This window comes from Eleutherodactylus coqui, chromosome 3, assembly GCF_035609145.1.
Source record: "Eleutherodactylus coqui strain aEleCoq1 chromosome 3, aEleCoq1.hap1, whole genome shotgun sequence".
NCBI lineage: Eukaryota > Metazoa > Chordata > Amphibia > Anura > Eleutherodactylidae > Eleutherodactylus > Eleutherodactylus coqui.
The window spans coordinates 18624743-18645314 of NC_089839.1; the positions used below are offsets into that span (position 1 = coordinate 18624743).

General features: G+C 43.9%; 1 protein-coding gene across 7 annotated transcripts in view; it reads right to left on the minus strand.

The window, feature by feature from the left end:
* Positions 1-20572, minus strand: part of VEGFA (vascular endothelial growth factor A) — a 57060-nt gene that overhangs the window by 14738 nt on the left and 21750 nt on the right. For 6 of the 7 annotated variants that reach the window (XM_066595235.1, XM_066595239.1, XM_066595234.1 and 3 more), the window contains one exon: positions 14799-20537. Coding sequence is in view for 4 of the 7 variants with exons in the window: in XM_066595237.1 (XP_066451334.1) it covers positions 20516-20537 (22 nt within the window). In the remaining 3 variants the exon portion in view is untranslated. Of the gene's footprint in view, positions 1-6011; positions 6121-14798; positions 20538-20572 lie in introns of those variants that run through there. The other variant, XM_066595241.1, reaches the window with a different exon arrangement.

The following is a 20572-nucleotide window of genomic DNA, read 5'->3' on the forward strand; positions in this document are numbered from 1 at the left end:
ATAGACCTGACCAGCCTTGCGGTGTTCGTCACGGTGAGTTTAGTGTAGCGCCTACCTGAGGACTTCCCAGCCAAGCAGCTCTTTCTGTTTGTTGACAGCACATCTCCTGGTCTTAAGAGAGCCCCAGCAGGGAAAGTATAGGAGGGTAATAAATCCCCAAAAGGGAGAATATGTCAGTGTAATAAATTCCCAGCAAAGAGAGAATGTCAGGGCAATAGATCCCAAAAAGGGAGAGGAAGTTTGTCAGGGTAATAGATCCCCAGGAGGGACAGTATGTCAGGGTAATAGATCCCCAGGAGGGACAGTATGTCAGGGTAATAGATCCTCATCAGGGAAAGTATGTCAGCATAATAGATCCCAGGAGGGAAAGTATATGAGGCTAATAGATCCCCAGGAGGGAGAGTGCGTCTAGGTAATAAATCCCCAGCAGTAAGAGTATATTAAGGTAATAGATCCCAAGCAGAGAGAGTATGTCAGGGTAATAGATCAACAGGAGCAAGAGTGTTTCAGGATAATAAATTCTCACCAGGGAGAGTATATCAGGGTAATAGATCCCCATTAGAGAGAGTATTTCAGGTAATAGATCCCCATTAGAGAGAGTATTTCAGGTAATAGATCCCCAGGAGGGAGAGTGTGTCATGGTAATAAATCCCCAGCAGAGAGAGTATGTCAGGGTAATACATCTGCAGCAGGGAGAGTATATCAGGGTCATAGATCCCAGGAGGGAGAGTATGTCAGGGTAATAAATCTGCAGCAGGGAGAGTATATCAGGGTCATAGATCGCAGGAGGGAGAGTATGTCAGGGTAATAGATCCCCAGCAGGGAGAGTATGTCAGAGTAATAGATCTTCAGGAGTGAGAGTATATAAGGGTAACAGATCTGCAGCACGGAGTGTATATCAGAGTCATAGATCCCAGGAGGGAGAGTATGTCAGGGTAATAAATCTGCAGCAGGGAGAGTATATCAAGGTCATAGATCCCAGGAGGGAGAGTATGTCAGGGTAATAAATCTGCAGCGGGGAGAGTATATCGGTAATAGATCCCCAGGAGGGAGAGTATGTCAGGGTAATAAATCTGCAGCGGGGAGAGTATATCAGGGTAATAGATCCCCAGGAGGGAGAGTATGTCATGGGAATAGATCCTCAGCAGGGTGAGTATGCAAGGTAATAGATCCCCAGCAGTGAGAGTATATCAGTGTAATAGATCCACAGGAGGGAGAGTATGTCAGGGTAATAAATCTGCAGCAGGGAGAGTATATCAGGGTAATAGATCCCCAGCAGTGAGAGTATATCAGTGTAATAGATCCACAGGAGTGAGAGTATATAAGGGTAATAGATTCCCAGCAGGGAGAGTATATTAAGCGTAATAGATCCTCAGCATGGAGAGTATATCAGGGTAACAGATCCTCTGGATGGCCATTAAATCAGCCTAATAGATCCCCAATAGGAAGAAGGTAATTGACTATTAGTGCAGGGGCTATTATCTCTAGGCCCCCTTCGAGGGGCAGTAGAAGAGGGTAAAAATGGAAATAGCAGGATTACAGAGCACAAGTGTCAGCAGCAATGGATAGTTCAGAGTCTACACTCCTCGCTGGGGAGAGTCTCTCCTCAACAGAAAGTCCAGCTGTAATCTAATCAGTTCACAAGTGCTGGAATTTTCACTCTCAGAAAACAAGTGATATAGTGCAAGTATGTGCGGCGGGATATCTAAGTACAGAATACCCTACAATAACATCCTCATGTAACGTGACTGGGTAGTCTCTGCAACCGATCATAATATCACAGGTGGAAGAATCTGACCTTGAATGGTGCAGAAATGTATTTATTGGTGGCAGAAATGGGAACAAAGTTGACTGTAATAAGATTACAAACAACCCTGGTCGGGCGGACAACTTACAAAAGTGTGTTGGTGGTGGTATTCACACCGGGAGACTTGGCCTTTGCCAATGACCACACCAATTAGACGGAGAGATGCCTCCCTCTCTTATATTCTCCTCCACCTCTTTTGGAGTTGTCATCCCCCATAACGTAGCAGGTAATTCTACACATATCAGATACTACAATAACCGAATACAAGATTAGCGACCTCTGATTTCTATGTCTAGAACAGGCCATGTAGCCAACAGTGGAACAGAACAGTAGAACATAATACAGTCAGTAACGTCTGATATTGAGAGCCATCAGAGTCTCTACTGATTACCTTGTGGAACCGAGATTGGTGCCTTGAGGGCTTTCATAGACTGCCTAGCCCTCTCTCTGGCAGCCACTTACCAGGACATCCAAGCAGCTTGCCCAAATGAAGATCAGCCCCCCGGTGCTGGTCATAGTGGGGTTACACTGAAAGGTCACGCCGGAGGCGTAACTTGAAGCTTCTGGGCCCCAATGCAAAATCCGTAACAGGGCCCCAACTATAATGGCTTATTCATAGTACTGGATTCCTTATATGGAGAGGAGAGGCCTTATGGATCCCCCAAGGCTCCTGGGCCCGACTGCAACCGCATCCCCTATGGTTATGCCAGTGGATCACGCTACATCCTTCTTGGAGGAACAGGAAGAAGCTGTTTATTTTGGTTTCTCCTCTCAAAGTTCCATAAAGGATCTGGCCCCCCTTTGGGAACAGGGTGGGGGTACTGGTCCAACAGCCAGAATGGGAACAAAACACCTGGGTCAACAACCAGCATCTGCTTCCAGAACTCCAGTTTTGATTGGGCTTGGGTTATTCCTGTGGTCAACCATCCTCTGCATCCTTGTAGTCTGATATATAGGTTCACATAGTCAGGTTATCTTGGTTGACATAGTGACAGTGAACAAACAGGTGCTCTCCTCCATCATCCTGCTCTCCAAAACTATACCCATGGACAATGCTGAACCAGAAGGCAGTCTAGCATACTAGTGTCTTTGAGTCTTCTCCTTCATAGGGCCAGTCATCAACATCCGAACCCACTTATTCAAGCACAGTTGCTAGTCCTCCGATTCCACAACTGCTGACCTCCTTTTACTGAGCCAGCTACCAGACACAATCTCTCCTTCTGGGACTGGAATTTGTGGCTTATAGGATCCCTTCTTCAACTGGATGCTCCTTTTCATCCACACCGTCTACCGTAACCAGGGCTTCCATCTCCTCCACTTGGTCCTTGGTATCTGGCGGTGACCACTGTTCTTTTTTTTTTTAAAGTGACACATTAGTGCCGTGACGTATATAGTCGCCTGGGCATATGTGCTGCCCTACCATATTTGGAGTTGCTCTGTAAACCAGACCATATCCTCCTCTGGAATCACAATGCTACCACCTCGCAAGAGAATGACGCACCAACTTTAGATTATATCATTATACAGAATAGAAGTACACCAATTAGAGGGAGAGATGTCTCCCATTCGCTTCCACCCGGAAAACAGGAACACGCGGCCTTAGTGCCCTGCACTGATGGGATGACAGATCTAAGACAGCGATGCAGCCCTGTAAATGCGTCTTATTCCTTGCGATCTCCCAGTACTTGTTGTGCACTGAGGAGAACCTTTGTGCCATTGTGAGGACACAATCACAGGTCTATGAAGAGCCTGAAATGACAGTGATTTTTCAGAATATCCGGTAATTATATGGTGGTCCGGCTGCAACCTGTAATTGTGCAGAACTGGCTTCATTCTAAGCGCAGAAAAAGAAGAGAAGACAATGTTTCCCTGTAATCCCACTGCTCTCCTTCTATTCCCACCTCCCTCATCCTATAAATCCAGAGGAGAATCTGCATGTGTCATAAATGCATCGGTCTCGGTCAGGACCCACTGGAATAAAGTGGGGCTTTAAGTAATGGGTTCCCGTGCAGAGAATATGACTCCAGCACGGTTGCGCAGGGTGTTGGAGCGAAACACAGAAGGGCTGAGCTGCATGCTCATACATAAGTTGTGCTGAGGAGGACATTGCTGAGCAGGCCTGAGCGTGTAGAGAAGTAGCCGGCGTAGTGGTGATACCCCTGCTGAGTGCCAAGCTACTGCCAGGCTGAGCTGGAGTTCCACTGGATGAGTAATGCCTGGGAAGAGAAATTGCTATAGACTGAGTAGAGCCAAGCTACTATTGAGTGCCGTTGCCATACGCTGTTTCCGCCAGAGACCGCTTGTTATACTATTCCTTGAAAGTCTCTTCAGTAAAGAGCTAATATAGCATAACTATTCCATGTTCACTCAACATAGTGTATGGAGTGGTATGACTTCATGAAGCCCCAGTTATCTATAGGTGATGTGAATCGGCCATACATGGCGGCAGCAGCCAGTCCCGCTCTCTCTGGACCAGTTGATGAGCCTGAGGTTGGCTTACAAAATCCCTACGTGTTAGAAAGGTGCTGGGACCCCGACGATCGGCTGTAAACTTTGGGAAAACTTAAAGTAGGTGTTCAATTTCTCAATTTCCCTGCAGCACCCCTACAAGAGACATAAAAAATTGCTTAGGGTCCTATCAAATCAAGGGGTTGATCAAGTAATGTAGGTCATGACAGGTCGTCATTGCAACTGTTCCCCACTCCGGACGAGAGATGAAGACCATCTCTGCATTCTCACCTTCCACGAAACATAGCTGTAGGAGGGTTTATGCGGGACAAATTGTATATTTCATTGGTGCCATTTAGTGGCAAGTACTGAAGTACCTAAAAAAATTTTAAGTGGGGTCCAAAACCCCCTCAAATGCACAGAGTCATTACAGCATTCAACGTCACATGTTAACATTATTCTGTGGGTCATTAGGATTACAGCAATATTAAATGTATATACCCTGTTTCCCTGAAAATAAGACATACCCTGAAAATAAGACATAGCATGATTTTCCAGAATTTTTGAGGATGCAAAATGATTTTTCAGGCTTTTTGGGGATGCTTGAAATATAAGCCCTACTCCAAAATTAAGCCCTGCTAACAGTTAATTAAAAAAGTCAATTTAAATAGTGTCCAGGCAGCTATACATGTAAAAAAAGTTAATCCTTTTTGAACAAAAATTAATATAAGACACTGTCTTATTTTCGGGGAAACACGGTAGTTTTTATTACATTGTACTACTTAAAAAAATAAATAAATAATTGCTTCTTATTGCCTATTCTGACCCTCAATAAGGCCGGCTGCACACGGCCGTGACGGGCTCCGCGGCGGAATTCTAGTAGCATGTTGGACCTTCTTTGGTCTTCAGAACCACAATTCCTTGTGTCACGGCTTCTACTAGGTGGGAACAGCAATGTCTGCAGCTGCACAAGAGAGAACAGTGCAGGCACAGCTAAAGCGAACTCTTCTGCTAAGCTGTTACACGAAGCCGGATTTCCCTAGCAACGACTTTTACTAGCGATTTTGAAGGAAAATGTACAGAATAGGCTGACAAAAGCTATTGCAGAAAAATGCTTAGAATCGTCTATTCTGTACATAATATTTTTTTTTATGACAATTGCACTTTAAAACAGGGAAATCTTTCCACCAAGAGTCTGTATGGAGCTGGTTGTAGATCAGCTGCGTCAGTGGATGTCATACCAGCTAAACATCTGCAAACCAAGCTTCTCAGGAGCTTCAAGAGACCCATCACCCTCCCTTGGGATCTGGACATCTCCTGAGAAACTGGCAGAGCCACACAGACTCCCCATTCAGTGATTCCCACTTCTGGCACTGTTCCCTGGAAGGAGTGGAAGTCAGAACAATGTTATATACATTCCAAGACAATTCTTCTGGCTAGGCCAACCAATCATAACCTCAGCCCACATCAGCATACCCTGAACGCAGGAAACTGGTCAACTGGCTGTTGCCGGATTCTGGGATCTGATTGGTTACTGCAGGGAGGCAGTGGCTGGGTGTGAGATGCTGCCTTCTGCATTGTTTTGTGTATTGATAAACAGACGTGAACGGAGTATTAACCCTCAACATGCGTCAGAAGCCAACTGTGGTGATTTCAAACCACCCAGGATGCACCAGGGTGTTGGGGAAGAGACCTCCCAAGTGCCAGTGAGTGCTCCTCATATATTAGATTTAGGACCCACATATCCAGTATTTACCTCTTGCCGTCCGCTACAACCTCCTTCCAGCTGTTAGAGTTATTGTAGAGGCTTTGCTCTTCTTTTCTCCTCAAGTTTCTCACTTCTTGCTCCCAGCTGAACTTGCATCCTATTGGGGAGGAGCAGCAGGGTTAATTGCTGGTTCACATATGGGAAGCTTTAGCCTGTTCTGCTATGACAGATACAGTATACTCCTTGCAAAGTCATTCTGCAATTCATAATCCTGTAAAGATTTATGGTGGGAAACCTTGCTCCGTCTTGGGATGACTGTGCTCTGTTCTATGTCAGGCAGGAGGTGGAGGTGAAAGAATTAGGAATTGTTACTCTCTTCGTTTTTCTGTCTAGTGACTACAGAAAGAGTTCATTTCATGACATATAAACCAGTTGCAATCTGATCACAAGCATTCCAGTAAAGTAGCTTTCACACATCATGATCATCGGGCATGAAGATTCGCTCCAATACGGCATCCGTCCAGAGAAATCAGAGGACCTAGGTCGTGCCAAGTAAACATATCAACACCATTACTGCCCCTCCACCAGCCTGATAGGTAGGCGTCATCAATTCTTGCTGCTTGCGCCAAATTGTGACCCTCCTATTAGTATCGCACAACACAAATCTGCATTCATCTGACCAGGGGATGTTTTGCCACTACTGAGTGATACAATGTTTCTGCTCTTTTGCCTGCTGGAGTCTCGCCTTTCTGTTTCTCTTAGACACAATGGCGTTGGCATTGGTCGTCTGCTTTTATAGGCCATCCGTGCTAAGGAACGGCGAGTTGTGTGCTCAGACACATTAGTTACAACACAAACGCTGTATTCGATTGTCTGTGCAGCACTGTTCATCAGAACCATTCCTGACATCCTCCTCTGACCCCTTTCTTCCACAATTTGTTTCCATTCACACAATCACTGGATGTTTTCCTTGATCGTGCCATTCTCGGTATACTCTTTTTACTACTGTATGAGAAAACCTCAGAAGTTCAATCCTGACCCCAACTAGCCTAGCTTCTATGACCAACCCCAATTGGACGTCGCTCAGATTGCTGGATTTCTTTCCTTCTAGTGTGAATTTACACATTTTATACTGCATTCCGGGGTCACGGCTCTAATTTTCATACAAGGCAGCTCTAATTGTGAGGCTTGGGGGCTGTAATAAAGGGGGCATTCAGTGTAAGGTTACCAACATCTTTAGTCATCGTCTTAGACTGAAAGGAGAGAAGAAGACAACGACCCTTGAGTTATGCTCCATCCTGACAGTCCTTCTAGACTATGGATGGATGATTGGGTAATTTTGGGTAATTTTATTTTGAACCCTGATAGGGAGGGACACGACACAGCAAGCAGCCACCGCAGATTTTAGAGAGACTGTTAAATAGCCACTTTATTTGGCCATGGGCCCCTCAATGCTCTCTTGTGTGACCTTACTGTAAAGCTACACTGAGACTTTTCGTAGAGCTACTAATTGATCTTAAAGAGACTATCACCTACCTTTAGCCCTATAATCTAACATTATAGGGTCGAAGTAGGTGACCCACCGAGTCCGGGGATGCGTTATACTCACCTCCTCCATCGTTCCCCTGTTGTCAGTGCCGAAAAGCCGTTGCTGCTGTGCATTGAGTGGTACTGCTAAGTAGTCTGTCCATTATAAAATTAGAACTGGCAGAGTCTTAGCGCATCGCGTGTTGGTTTTCAGTGTTGACAGTGGGGGGACAACGACAGGGGAGGTAAGTATAACACATCCACGGACCCAGCGGGCCACCTACTTTCAGCCTATAAGCTTAGTTTATAGGGGTAAAAGTAGGTGACAGAATCCCTTTTAAGGCTATGGAAACCTTAGTGGAATGCGTGTATTGATTTTTCATGCACATAGGGGCGACATTTTTTTCTAGAGACTATCTGGTTTTTTTTGCAATGAGTTTTCCTTCTCATGCATTAACTAAAGCCCCATCCTCATAAATGTGTACAAGTCAGCTCCTCCTCCTCCCAACTTTCATCGTAGATCTAAAAATACGCTTGGCAACTTACGGTTGCTTAAGAACAGGGTCACCAAAAATTTCAGAGCCCAGCAGTTTATGTACATACAACTTCTCATCATTGACTATACATCGCGGCCATTGGGCATTTCCTTAGTCTTCAAGAAAGCCATAGTCTTAGCAGATGTTGCCTTACAGCAGGAATATCTGTTGATAAAGTCTATATTAGGTCCAGATTATTAGGACTGCTCGTGCCAAGAATTATTCCAAACCTAGGAGGTGATGAGACGATTAGATCTGACAACTTCATCCAGTACGGCAGGGGTACTGTTATGTCTTGTGGAGAGCGCCAAGTAGACAGGAGGAGACTTATAGGCCATTCATCTGGGAAATTTAATATGCAAATTGCAGCTGGTATCACGTTTGTCACCCGGCCAACCAGAGCTCTTCTCTGTATGTGCTGTTGATGGGCAAGAAACTCTAAACAGCTGTCTGTAGATGGGTGTCGTTACCTTATGGAGAAGACTTTGGCTTATATCCTTAGTCATATTACAAGGCCTGTCAGAAGGTTGGACAATAACGTATAGGGAAGCTATCTACCAATAGGTGGCGCTACAGAGGCACGATACCATTATCCATTTGCATTCCAGGAAGGTAGTTATGATGAGGGAGAATCAGAGTCATCCAAGTCCAATGGGTCAAGAAAAGAGGTCTGCCATGTGACTGAATGTGTATTATAAACACAATACCATGAGACTCAGGCAGGCCAGGGATGAACAGGTATGATCTGCGCTGATGTGATCACCTGAATATCCATCACATTCCAAACAAGGGATTTTTAGAACAGGATAAGCTTGCTCGTATTGCAGAACCTCCAGCAATGATGCACTCAAAACCTTTCCAATGGATCAGATTATCTTACAGTCCACCATCATGCTAGCTTCAGTCTGATGGGTCTAAGGAGTGGTGAACCAGGGAGACGGAATCTTTAGCCACACCAGTAATGTCGAAACCTCCATGTGTGGCCCGATTGGAACCCTGAGGCTCATGGTATTGACTCGGTCTGTGCCGGTCTCATCATTGTAGGCGGACGACTCTTCTGTACATCTTAACTAAACCAGCCTCCTTCTCTGTCATGGCAGATGGAGAGACAGGAAAGTGGGATGGCTTAGTTATTAAGATGAGCAGATGAATCCAGGACAATAACCAGGCCACTGAGAAAAAAAGGAAAGGAAAATTGAGTTACTATGCAAATAAGGGCCCCAGTGGGTGTAGCCACCGAGGGAACTACTATGCCACGGCACCTCTAAATAGTATAAGGGAAACACTCTGCATTGGGGCTTCTAGTGTAACTTTAGAATCCAGCAAAAAAATAAGCCAAGGCTTAAAGAAAATTTTTTTTTTTGAATTTATATGGCAATTAGTCAACTTTACAAAAAAAGGCATATGAAAAAAACCATTTCAATTTCAAAATAATTAAAAAATGATTCTTCTCAGTAAGTGAAACAAAGTACCGTATATACTCGAGTATAGGCCAAGTTTTTCAACACAAAAATGTGCTGATAAAGCCCCCCTCGGCTTATACTTGAGTGACCAAAAAAAAGAAAAAATCCTCAATACTCACCTATCAGCCGGCTTCTGTGTCCCTGGCAGTGCGGCCAGCTGCTACAAGTCTTCTCCCTGGCTTGCTTTTGAAATCCCGCCGTCAGCGCTGTGATTGGATCGAGCGCCGGCCAGTCACAGCCAGCGCTTGATAAACCAATCCCAGCCATTCAGTGATGTCATTCTGAATGGCTGTGATTGTTCGGCGCTCAATCCAATCACGGCGCTGATGGCGGGGATTTCAAAAGCAAGCCAGGGAGGAGACTGTAGCAGCTGGCCACACCACGTGGGAGAGCATTGCGTCGGGGACACAGACACCAGCTGATAGGCGAGTATTGCTTTTTTTAGGCTTATACTTGAGTCAATAGGTTTTACCAATTTTTTGTGGTAAAACTTATTGGCCCGGCTTATACCCAAGTATATATGGTAGTCTTGTAGAGATTATACCTTTTAAAGAATTAATTTTACAGCAGGCTTTTGAAACTACTGTACTTTGATTTCTTCATCAGGCTTCTAACAGGATATATCTGAAGCAGCATGTACTAATATATATATATATATATATATATATATATACACACACACACACACACACACACACACACACACACACAAAATGGCACAGGGATGGGGTTGTTAACTTGCACTTAGAATAATAACAGAACATGATGCGCCAACAAGTAAATACTTAATAAGTCCAAAGAGAAGGATGTGAGAGTTTATTGGTCTCTAAATTGACCTTAGAGGATGCACCGAACTTACCAAACTTTTTTCTTAAGATTTAATTGGGACCAAACTGAGTAGGAGGGAAACTTGCATCAGTTTACAAGAGAAATGAGACTTGGAAGAAGATTTATAGAAAGTGGATGGCTGGAATACTGTAAGTGTCCAGGAATGGAAGAGTTCAGAGCTCATTCCAATGGGGAATTTACTACTGTAATAGAACGCAGCTATTTCCTCATGGGTCCAACGGCCAGAACGTGGATGGTTCTCAGATTATCTGCATCTACACGGCAGCCATTTCCGTATAGACTCTGCCATCTACTACTAAACGCCGAGGAGGTAAAATGTTCTGTATTCAATTATTTGTTGGTTAGGAACTGTAACTAATTTAAGACATTTTGTACATTTTCTTGTTTCAAACCAAATGCGATTCAAAGCTGTTACACAATAACAAGAAAAGGGTGTGAATACTTAAGACACATTCTGAGGCTTCGCACATCTTATACACCTAACTAGAACATCTGGGTCCATTTATCCGGAATGGGGGGTTTCTTATAATCGCTGGGACTGTAACAATGTTAAAGATGTAAATCAGAGACGCAGGATTTACAATACAAACCTGCATGCAATTATAGAACTAGGTCAATATCTACCAATAAAGGGATTGTTGGTGATTGTTCCTTAAGGGCTCCTTCACACTGGCGAGAAAATTGTGTGAGATTTGTGCATTGCGAGACGCACAAATATGAAACCCAATCCTATAGAAAACAAATCGCAGCATGTTCTTTCTTTTAGCAATATCGCCCATCGTTTTCAATGGGAAATTGCGAGACAGCCTGGGGGGCTAAAGGAATCCCCCATAGTGAGGAGCGAGAGGGGGCGGAGCTACAGGAGATCTCCTACAGATCTCCCCATATTTGGAGAGATAGAGGGCTTTCACAAGAGCGGGGGTCCTCATAGAGTTTCCTCTCTAGCCAAGAGAGGGGCGGGGTAGAGGGATCCGCCATCTAGCCTGGCCCCCTCTCTTGGCTAGAGAGGAAACACTTTGAGGACCCCCTCTAGCCCCACCACCTCTTTCAGGGAAGCCATTTAGCCCCAGAAAACCTATATATCTCTGCCTCGCTATGGGGGATTCCTTCAGCTCCGCAGGGATGCAAGATCGTTTCCTTTTGAAACCGCCTCGCATCCAGGTGTTTTCTGAAGGAGTGTGAGGGCGATATTGGGCCGTGAATCACGGCCCGATATTACCTTCGCCAGTGTGCAGGAGCCCTAAAAGGGATTACAGGTCCTGCAAGGTATTCCCCATCCATGGGATAACTAGATGTTCAGTGGAATTCCGACTGTTGGGACCAACTGATGAGCTAGTTATCGCCAACCCCTTGGATAAGAGATAAAGGGGTATTCCACCTCCAACAAGTTAAGTCTTGTGTGGTACATTCTCTAAGAGGATGCAGCAAGTGTGTAGTATGTAGAATACCTCCGACCTCATAGCCAGCCATATTGTTCGATGAAAATCCAATGTGGTAGAGCGAATCATAGGGGTAAGCTTTACTGGCCAGTAGTAAATTGGTGGGAGGTGCTACTCCTACTTACCAGTCAACGTAATCATTTACTGTGTTATGAATATAAGACTACATACATTTTTTGGGTGCTACCATTCTGACTTGCAGTATATGCTGATAAGCCCCTTAATTAGAACCCCTGGTTAAGGATTGGCGCTTCCCTTTATGGATATTAAAGCTATGACCCAGCAGTACTGCCAAAAAAAAAATCAATCACGTGACAAGGTTTCCATGGATCAGTTGCAGTGTGAACCCACAGATGGGACAATCCAGCGATCTGAGCAACATCCAATGAGACCTAGTCATCGGTGCTAGACTAGCCGGGGCCAGGACTTCACTACCGACGGTGTGGGGTTTTCTTGTGTAACAGTGTGAACAGTATCCTGCAAAACTGGGTTCTTCAGATGGAAACAACTTGTCACCGAAAGGGGTCAGAGGAGGATGTGAAGAATCATTCTGAGCAACTGAATATAATGCAAACAAACATCACCCGAATATAGATTTCTGCAGCACTATGCTGATAGGAGGATTAGAATTTGGCAGACAGTGTAAATGGATTAACCCTTTTCTTACCGCACCTTGGGTCCTCTTGATAGTTATGGATGGACATTTGAACTGTAAAAGGTACCTTTTAGAAGAGTTGATAGCTGTCTGAATAATCTTTTAAAATGAGTGATTATGGGCAACTGTTAGCCAGTGTACACACGGACCCCCAAAGGGCACTAAATGAGAAGTTGCTCAGTTGTCCCGTTTCTCACCGAATCATAATGACTACTGAACGGCTTCTCGTTCACCGTTGAACGGCTCCTTTTCGCAGTGAATGGAGGCTGGAAGAGAGCTCTAGCCGCTCTGTCTCCATTCTCTGACAGACTATCGCTTCTGGGTAAAAGTGCAGGAGTGATACTAGCTGGGACGGCCATCATATGCGCCCAACAGTCATCCCATGTAAAAGGTACCTTAAGGCTTGCCTAACCATCCTGGCCAACCAAGTTGACCCTTTCATAGTAGCTCTTTAGCCTAAGGCAGGACATTGTGCTATACAAGGGTTGTAAAGTCACGGATTGGTAGCAGAAACATGTTTATCTTGCTTCTCCCGCCTTCATGGTTCCCATATCTTAATTCTATAGGGCAGCTCTAAGACTATGTAGAAAGGGCTGTATAGAGAAAGTCTGTACCACCATCTGATTTGTGGAAACTACAAGAAGCTTCCTGTCGACATGGGCTGATAGTCCTGCAGCACAATGGCAACACTTAGTGGAATTTATGCCACAATGAAATGCGGCGGTTTTGAGGGCCAACATTCTACTGAATGTGCCGCAATGAAGTTGCCATTCAGTGTTAACAGAGAAATAATGTGGAAGTCTTGTTTTAAAGCCCTGTAAGGTGGTTTAGGCGAGGAACTAATAGCCAAAGTCCCTTTCGTCAGCAAACAAAAAAGTTTCTCCTTTATATTTCATCTGAATTGCCAAGTTTATCGAACATCTTTCTAGTGATGTGCAGATGGAGAAGAAAGGAGTTGGGATAAATGGTTGTGGGAAAGCTGCCCGTGAGCGATTTCACTAACGTGGTTGTCATAACACATCAACGGCTACAGCTGTTTCCTGCACTGAACTACATGCAGTTTTATATGAAATCTGGTGGAAGTTCATGGCCTCTTCCACCAAGAGGAACCCAGCCAACACATTCAATAGACCCTTACTGCTATTAATTGTGCAACGTCCCACTCTTGAAAAGAAAAATGTACCCTTCCTGCAAACATAACAGCGGTGTTCCAGTTGTCAAGCAGGTCTACAGTCCATAAGTTTTATATTAGTAGTCCCCAATCAGTGACTTGGGGCTAACAACCCCTTGCTGTGTGGTAGTCCTCAGTTATGACCATATGTGCTGGCAATTGATATAGCAGACATGGCCTAACACAAAGAGTGTCCATTCAGATGGTACAACGCCAGTGTCAAAATTTCATAATTAGTTGTCTTTGCATTTAGACTACGGTCACTTGGTTACTTTGGGACTGACAAATCGCATGGGCAAAGATCACCCTATAGCCCTTTTATATAATGCCTCTTAATGAGAGATATTGTAGCGGTCTTGTGATTAAAAGTGACCACACCCACAATTTGACAAGCTCAACAGATCCATCAGATTTGGATTTCTTGAGATTGCATTTACTTACAGCAGGATGCCATATAACAGGGTCATAGTGCAACCTGTGGCTGCACAATGTGCGTCGCTGTGCTCCGTAGCGTCAAACATTTTTCTCCATTTTTGAATTCAATGTGGCTCTCACCCATTGCTACAAATATATAATGTGTCTCACAAGCTAGAAAAGATTGGAACCTCTGACTTACATCCATTGGCCGAAACCCATACTAACCTAGCCTGGCTCACACAGGTGAACGAGCCGCTGAAGTCTAGATCTGGCCTGAAGAAGCCGCACTGGATCACTACATAGAGGATCATGGAAATACAAAAAAAAGTACAAGAGCCACCGATTCTAATAAAAAGGCACTTTTCATTCAGATGGCCCCTGGATTTAGGTTTATGGCCTCTCACCTAGCTAACCACAAAAGCTGTGCACCAACGAGGAGCTAAAACCCAGAACAGATCTGTACACGAGTACTCCGGTTTGGCTCACATTCATCGTTATGTTGCAAGATCTGTTAAAAGGTTGGATACTGACTCACTAAAGGTCAATACCTTCCAATAGGTGGCGCTTATTTGCACAGCTTCCTCAACACTTAACCAGCACCACCACATCTAGCTCTGACTAGAACCAACTGTCCAGCTTCAGAAGTCCCGCTCATCCCCGTGATCGGCGGCAGCTTTCAGTCTTTGCACTGCTGCAGAATCCGCCCTCTCCCTGTAAACCTGACTACGCCACCTCGGGAGCCAGGGCAGAGATTTAATAAAAACAAAGAAAACGTAGGTATTTTTAACATTATCTTTATACTTTCTTTTAAAAAATAAATATGTTTCTACATAATATTTAATCTGCAGGAGAAAAGAAGTGTTAATGACTGCGTCTCACAACAATAACAAATGATAGCACCAATAAATAAAACACATATTACAATTAAAAAATAAAGGTTAGGCAGAATTAACTTTTTGTGTTTTTGAATTTATTTACAAAAAGAAGGAAACCTGTAGTGTTTATGCTTAAATGCTTGATATACATATATTAAACCCTTGGCTGGCAGAGGCCTTGTGGTGTAGACTTCATTGTCACTAGGATTGTAATGGCTTATACCGATTACCGACACAGTGCTAAATGGTCAGCATGCAGCTTCTGCAGCACGGCTCTAGTCAGCAGGAGGAAGCACACCATACTCTTCAGCGCTGCTCCGTATAGCCATCTGACGGGAGTGTGGTGGAAAATTAGATTGGCTTTTTTGATTGACACGTGGCATATCTTCAGCCAATCTACAGAAGGCAGCACACTGAGGACTTGGCGATAGCCACAGAAAGAGTCAAGTTGGTAGTACAGGAGGAAATGTAACTTTTAAAGTGGACCAGCCACCTGAACACAGGTTGGAGGAACAAAAATGAAGCCAAAACAGAACTAAAAAAAAAAGGGCATAAACATTAAGGCACCTCATGCCTCAGGGACAAGAGTCAGGTGGAAGAAGAAAACCAAAAAGTGGAAAAAACACAAAAAAGGGATCCCGGGTGACTAGGGTGAGTCAATGGAATGGTGACTCCCTGTATTCGGAGGTGCTGCCAACCAGGTGCACGCTCTATTAAGAGAAAGTGATCAAGCAAGATTGTGTTAAAAAAAAAAAAAAAAAGGACTGATCAACTGGCGCAAACCTCCAAGGACGAGGCAGAAGACAATGGACATAACATCCAAATTCTCTTTTATTAGTTGTTAAAAACCGGCAGTAAAAAAGACATTTTGGTGTTGAACCCCTTCAATCAGTTATAATGGGATAGGTACTACAGCCATCAAGAAAGAACAGGAGAAAAACAAAAAAAAAGGGACAGAAAATAAATGCCGAAGGATTAGAGGGAGGAAAAACAAAAACACGGCTTAAGAATGAATATACATGTGAACATAAATAAGTCATGTAAACAAGTAGTTTTTAGAATCTTATTTAGTATTTCTAAGATGGTTAAACTTCATTTTATCATGTAGTATTTATGTTCACTCACATATTCATGTTTAGCCTTAGGTTTTCCTCCCCCATTCCTTCTGAATTCATTTTCTGTCACTTAGGTACTACAGCAATCAAGAAAGAATAGGGGAAGTAACAATTGGCGTAACTGATGAAGGGGTTCCACCCCCAAAATGCATTTTATTGCTGTTTTTAACAACTAATAAAAAAAGAAGTTGGAGCTTATGCATTTTCTTTTGACTCATCCCTGGGTGTTTGCGTGAAAAGGACTGGTCAACTGGCGCCATCTTGTAGGAGTTGAGTAAAAGTTGATGTGACCACCTTACGATGAGGCTAGTCTACTTTAAAGCTCTATTTCCATTGCCAGCCCCCTTTGGATTCCAGTGCCTGTGACCGTTCTGCTTTACGCTGTATGCGACCATTTATTTTATTTTTATGCCCACAGAAATACAGGGCAGCGTCCTGTTCTTCTGGAGTTGAAAGCGATTACCTACGTGGAAGAACATAGAGCAAGGGACTACAGAAAACACACATTTTGTGTAAGCACTACTGTTCATCTTCACACTCCAGTGGAAAGACTAAGGGTAAGAAGTCATCATTAAATATTAGATCTGGGGAGCTGAACCTTTATGCCTTCCAGAGCGATGAACACAGTGTGCATCAGTCTGGGAGGTCTCATCTTCCCTTCGCCAACTCACGAGGACACAGAAGAAGGAAATATAACCAGACGCTCTGCAATGGACTGAGCAGTTCTGGGATGAAGGCAGCAAAACCCATGAACACATTGGATCCATGTGTGCAAAATCAAAAATGGCTTCTGCCCCAATATACACAGTTCACACAATAAATACTTAAACCTAGAACTGGATTGGCCAAGATACCAAGAGACCATGGGCAGCAGAAGGATGGAATTACAAACAGAGTATTGGACTGAGGACGACTGTTCTGCTGGAATAGACATTTGCTTGCTACAGCCGACGCGTTTCACAGGCCTAAGAGTCATTATCTGTGGGCACGGTTACTAAAAATATGCGGTTTATCAAATAAATAAAATAAATACTGCCATTCAGACGTTACTGCTGCGTTGAGCTGGTTTTTGCAGTCATTGGGACATGGCTGGGTGAGGGACTTATTAGACATTGCTTTAGATCACAGGTTCCACAGGCCAGGCAGTCAAGACAAAAAAAAAAGTGTGATTCTCACCAACAAGCAGCTATTGCTACATATATTTGTCAAGGTACCTTTATGGCGGACATGTAGACAACCTCTACCGCTAAGTTGGAGTAAAAAGCAACAGGTAGATGGATGCCGAGCTTGTCTGGGTGTTCAGCAGACCCCAATACTTCTCCCCTGCTCTAGAAGAAAGGAGTAAATAGCATTGTCCTTCTGTTACCATAGCCCCTGCTTACTAATAAGCTGAAAAAAGGGAAGAGAGAAAAAAAAAACAAAAAAACAAAAAAAACAACAAAGAAACCCCCCCCTAGATTTCCAAAGAAAAAAAAAAGCAGGATGCAGGTTTGATGGAAAGGAGGACTTCATCAATACAAGTGCTGACCTCCCTCGCTCCACCCTCCATTCCTGCAACTGGCTGGCCTCCTGTACCTGTGAAGGTAGCAATGACTTGTCAAAAAAACAAAACAGCGAGAACGGCTAAAAACCTTGGCTAATTAGTGTATTTGTATAAATTATTTTTTAAATATATCAAGAAATACTGTACCCTCCCAAGCTCTCTCAATTTATCAGGTTTTTAATAAAAAGGGACATGAAGTGTGGCGAACCGCTCTGCATCCATGTATACACAGACACACACTAAAAGGTTCTGCTGTGAAGTACTGATCCTTGTCCGCAGACTGACACATGCTGCAGATCTGTGGCTTGTTACAGACACCCCTTGGTACCTTATATCCATGTTCTACATATTCGGGGGCCCATCGATAGACTTGCAGTGTACTTTAGATCCAACAGAAGGCACTTATTGAGTCGCCCACGTCCGAATTTGGCACTCGAGTAAAAGGGCTCTGCTCTCAAGAGTCTAAATCAGAGGATTTAAAGGGGTTGTCTGGTTACCAGAGAACCTCCACCCTTCAATAGGGCTGCCAGGGGAGAAAACAGATACACTTACTCCTCCACTGCTGGGATCTAGTGCTGCAGCTCCCACTGTGACCCCGGTGTCTGTTGTGAGGAAGTCAGGTGACTGCTGCAGCGCCATGTTCTTTAACGAGCAGTGACACTGCAATCTACGAGGCTGCAGCAGTCAGCTGACTTTCAGAACAGCTACTGTTACAATAAAACACCAGGCCCACAGTGTGGCTGCAGTGCTAGATCCTGACAGCAGCGGAGAGGGTAACTAGCTCAGTTTATTTTTTTTTTTACTCCTGGTAGTTCCAGTAACCAGACAACCCCTTTAAAAAGAGTAACTGCACTTTTTAAGAAACTTTTGACAACTTTTGATCAGTAGGGTCTGAGTGCCAAGAACCCAAGTGATCGCCGAAATGAAGGGGCAGAAACGCTCACCCGAGCACTGCGTTCCTTTGGCCATGAAAGCTTCTTGCATCACTTCCTAACAGCTGAATACGAACACAGACTTAAAAATGTATCCGTGTTCAGCTACCGAAAAGATCCAACAAGGTTACAGTTGAAGGAGCAGAACGCTTGCCTCTGCCGTTCAGATCAGCGATCACGGAGGGTCTCACTGATCAAAACATCTGATAGGTCTACAGTTTCTTCCAAGTACAATTAGGTGCTCTCATACACAATACGCTAGTGTCCCTGCCTCCAAAGGGATAACAATATTGACCACAGACCACATATATCCGCAGTGTTACCTTTATAACCCTCCTCCCTCAGTTAAAAAAAAAAAAAAGTTCCCAGACAACTCCACAGTGGACACAGGGATTTCGTTTTAAGACAGTCTAGCAGCAAAAGGAGCCAACTCCCTCACGTAGGGATCAACCCTTTATTTGTGTCATGTTTTAGCAGTTAATCTTTCCAAAATCGGCACTAAAGTCCTGTAACCAGAAAACAGCTCAGGGTCTCGGAGCAAAAAGCCTCACTCATTTCTAGGGTGCAAGGCACGTGGAACCTCAGAACAGGTGTGTGTGTCTGTATACATGAGATACATAGACGAGGCTATACAGTGAACATGTTTCTATAACTTCTAGTGGATTCCACCAGCTGCAACTCCAGGACTCACGGAGATTACTTGGTGCTCAGACCGGGTTGCTTCAGATTCTCAGACATGCTAAGCCAGTCCTGGTTCTATGATTTGGGTGTGGAGGAAGGGGGTATGGGGGAAGGGGGGGGGGGGGAACCGTTCACCCACTGGAAGGCAGTCTCACTCAACATAAACAAGTCTTATTTCATTAAACAGCAAGCTGCACTCATTGAGCGATTCGTACTCTTAATATAGTCATTTCCACTCATTATGAGTGAGAGTCTTCCTCACTGGGGTGAGTAATTAACTCAAAATGTACAAGAGTTCACGTCATTTGCCGATTGCTCCACCGGGAGAATACAAGTCCCAATGAATTGTAGTGATTACCGCCGGATCTGCACACTAATCAGGAACCATTCCTTTTCTTTTGTGACCTCCTCAATTTTTTGGTCCAGTCCTTGCTTCTGTGAGATCTTGAATTTTTTTTCCTCAGTGTTGTTTTGAGAGATACAACGGGCACTGGCTCAGCATACATCTGACAAAATGGAGCCGTTGGGTCCAAAGGGCTTTTTTTTTTTTTTCGTTAAATCCTTGACAAGCAAAAACGTCCAGACATCTTTTTTTTTCCCCAAAAGCCTTTCCGTTTCTTAACAGAGAAGATACCCAAATCCATACACACACCAGCGACATTAGATGCCAAAAAATAAAAAAAAAGTTCCTCCAGGGCAGAAGCCGTTCATGAAGGGCAAGGTTACAGAATGACGTTGTCTCTGACCAACCTATGGCACCGATTAGTCTCCATTTCCTCAATAAGTCTATCTGCAGAGGGCACAGGGCAAGTTTCGTGAAGGATCGAGTTTTGCAGCTATAGGACTCCAGAACATCTCAGCAGGGCTTCTTTGACCTTTGATCTGAACTTGTATTGGTTTAGCAGAAAACTTAACGACAACAGATTATGATCCAGAATAATTAATATCATCATTAGAGGTTAGCATCGGCTGAATAGCTATCCCCAATGTACGTCAGTTAAGAAAAAAAAAAAATTTGTTTGGCGAGCAAAGTCCAGTAAATGACTAATTTTAAGAAAAATCCAATATATATATACAAATATATATATTTATATATCTATATTTAATAATATATTTATAAAGAATCCAAAAAAAAAAAAAAAAAAAAAAGTTATGACCCCGCTGTTCTGGCTCTCGATGTGTAGCAGCATCAATTTTGATAAAGGAGAAGGAGAAATTGCGTTTTGTGAATACGGCGATTCTTTCCCTCCTTAGGGACACGGAATGCATGAGAACCAAAGTGCTGTGCCGAGTTTTCGATCCTTCATTTTCACTCCATTTTGTCTCTTTCCAGAGACTCGCTCCTCATTTCACCGCCGTGGCTTTTCACATCTGGACAGATTTGGGAGAAACAAAATGAAACCGTT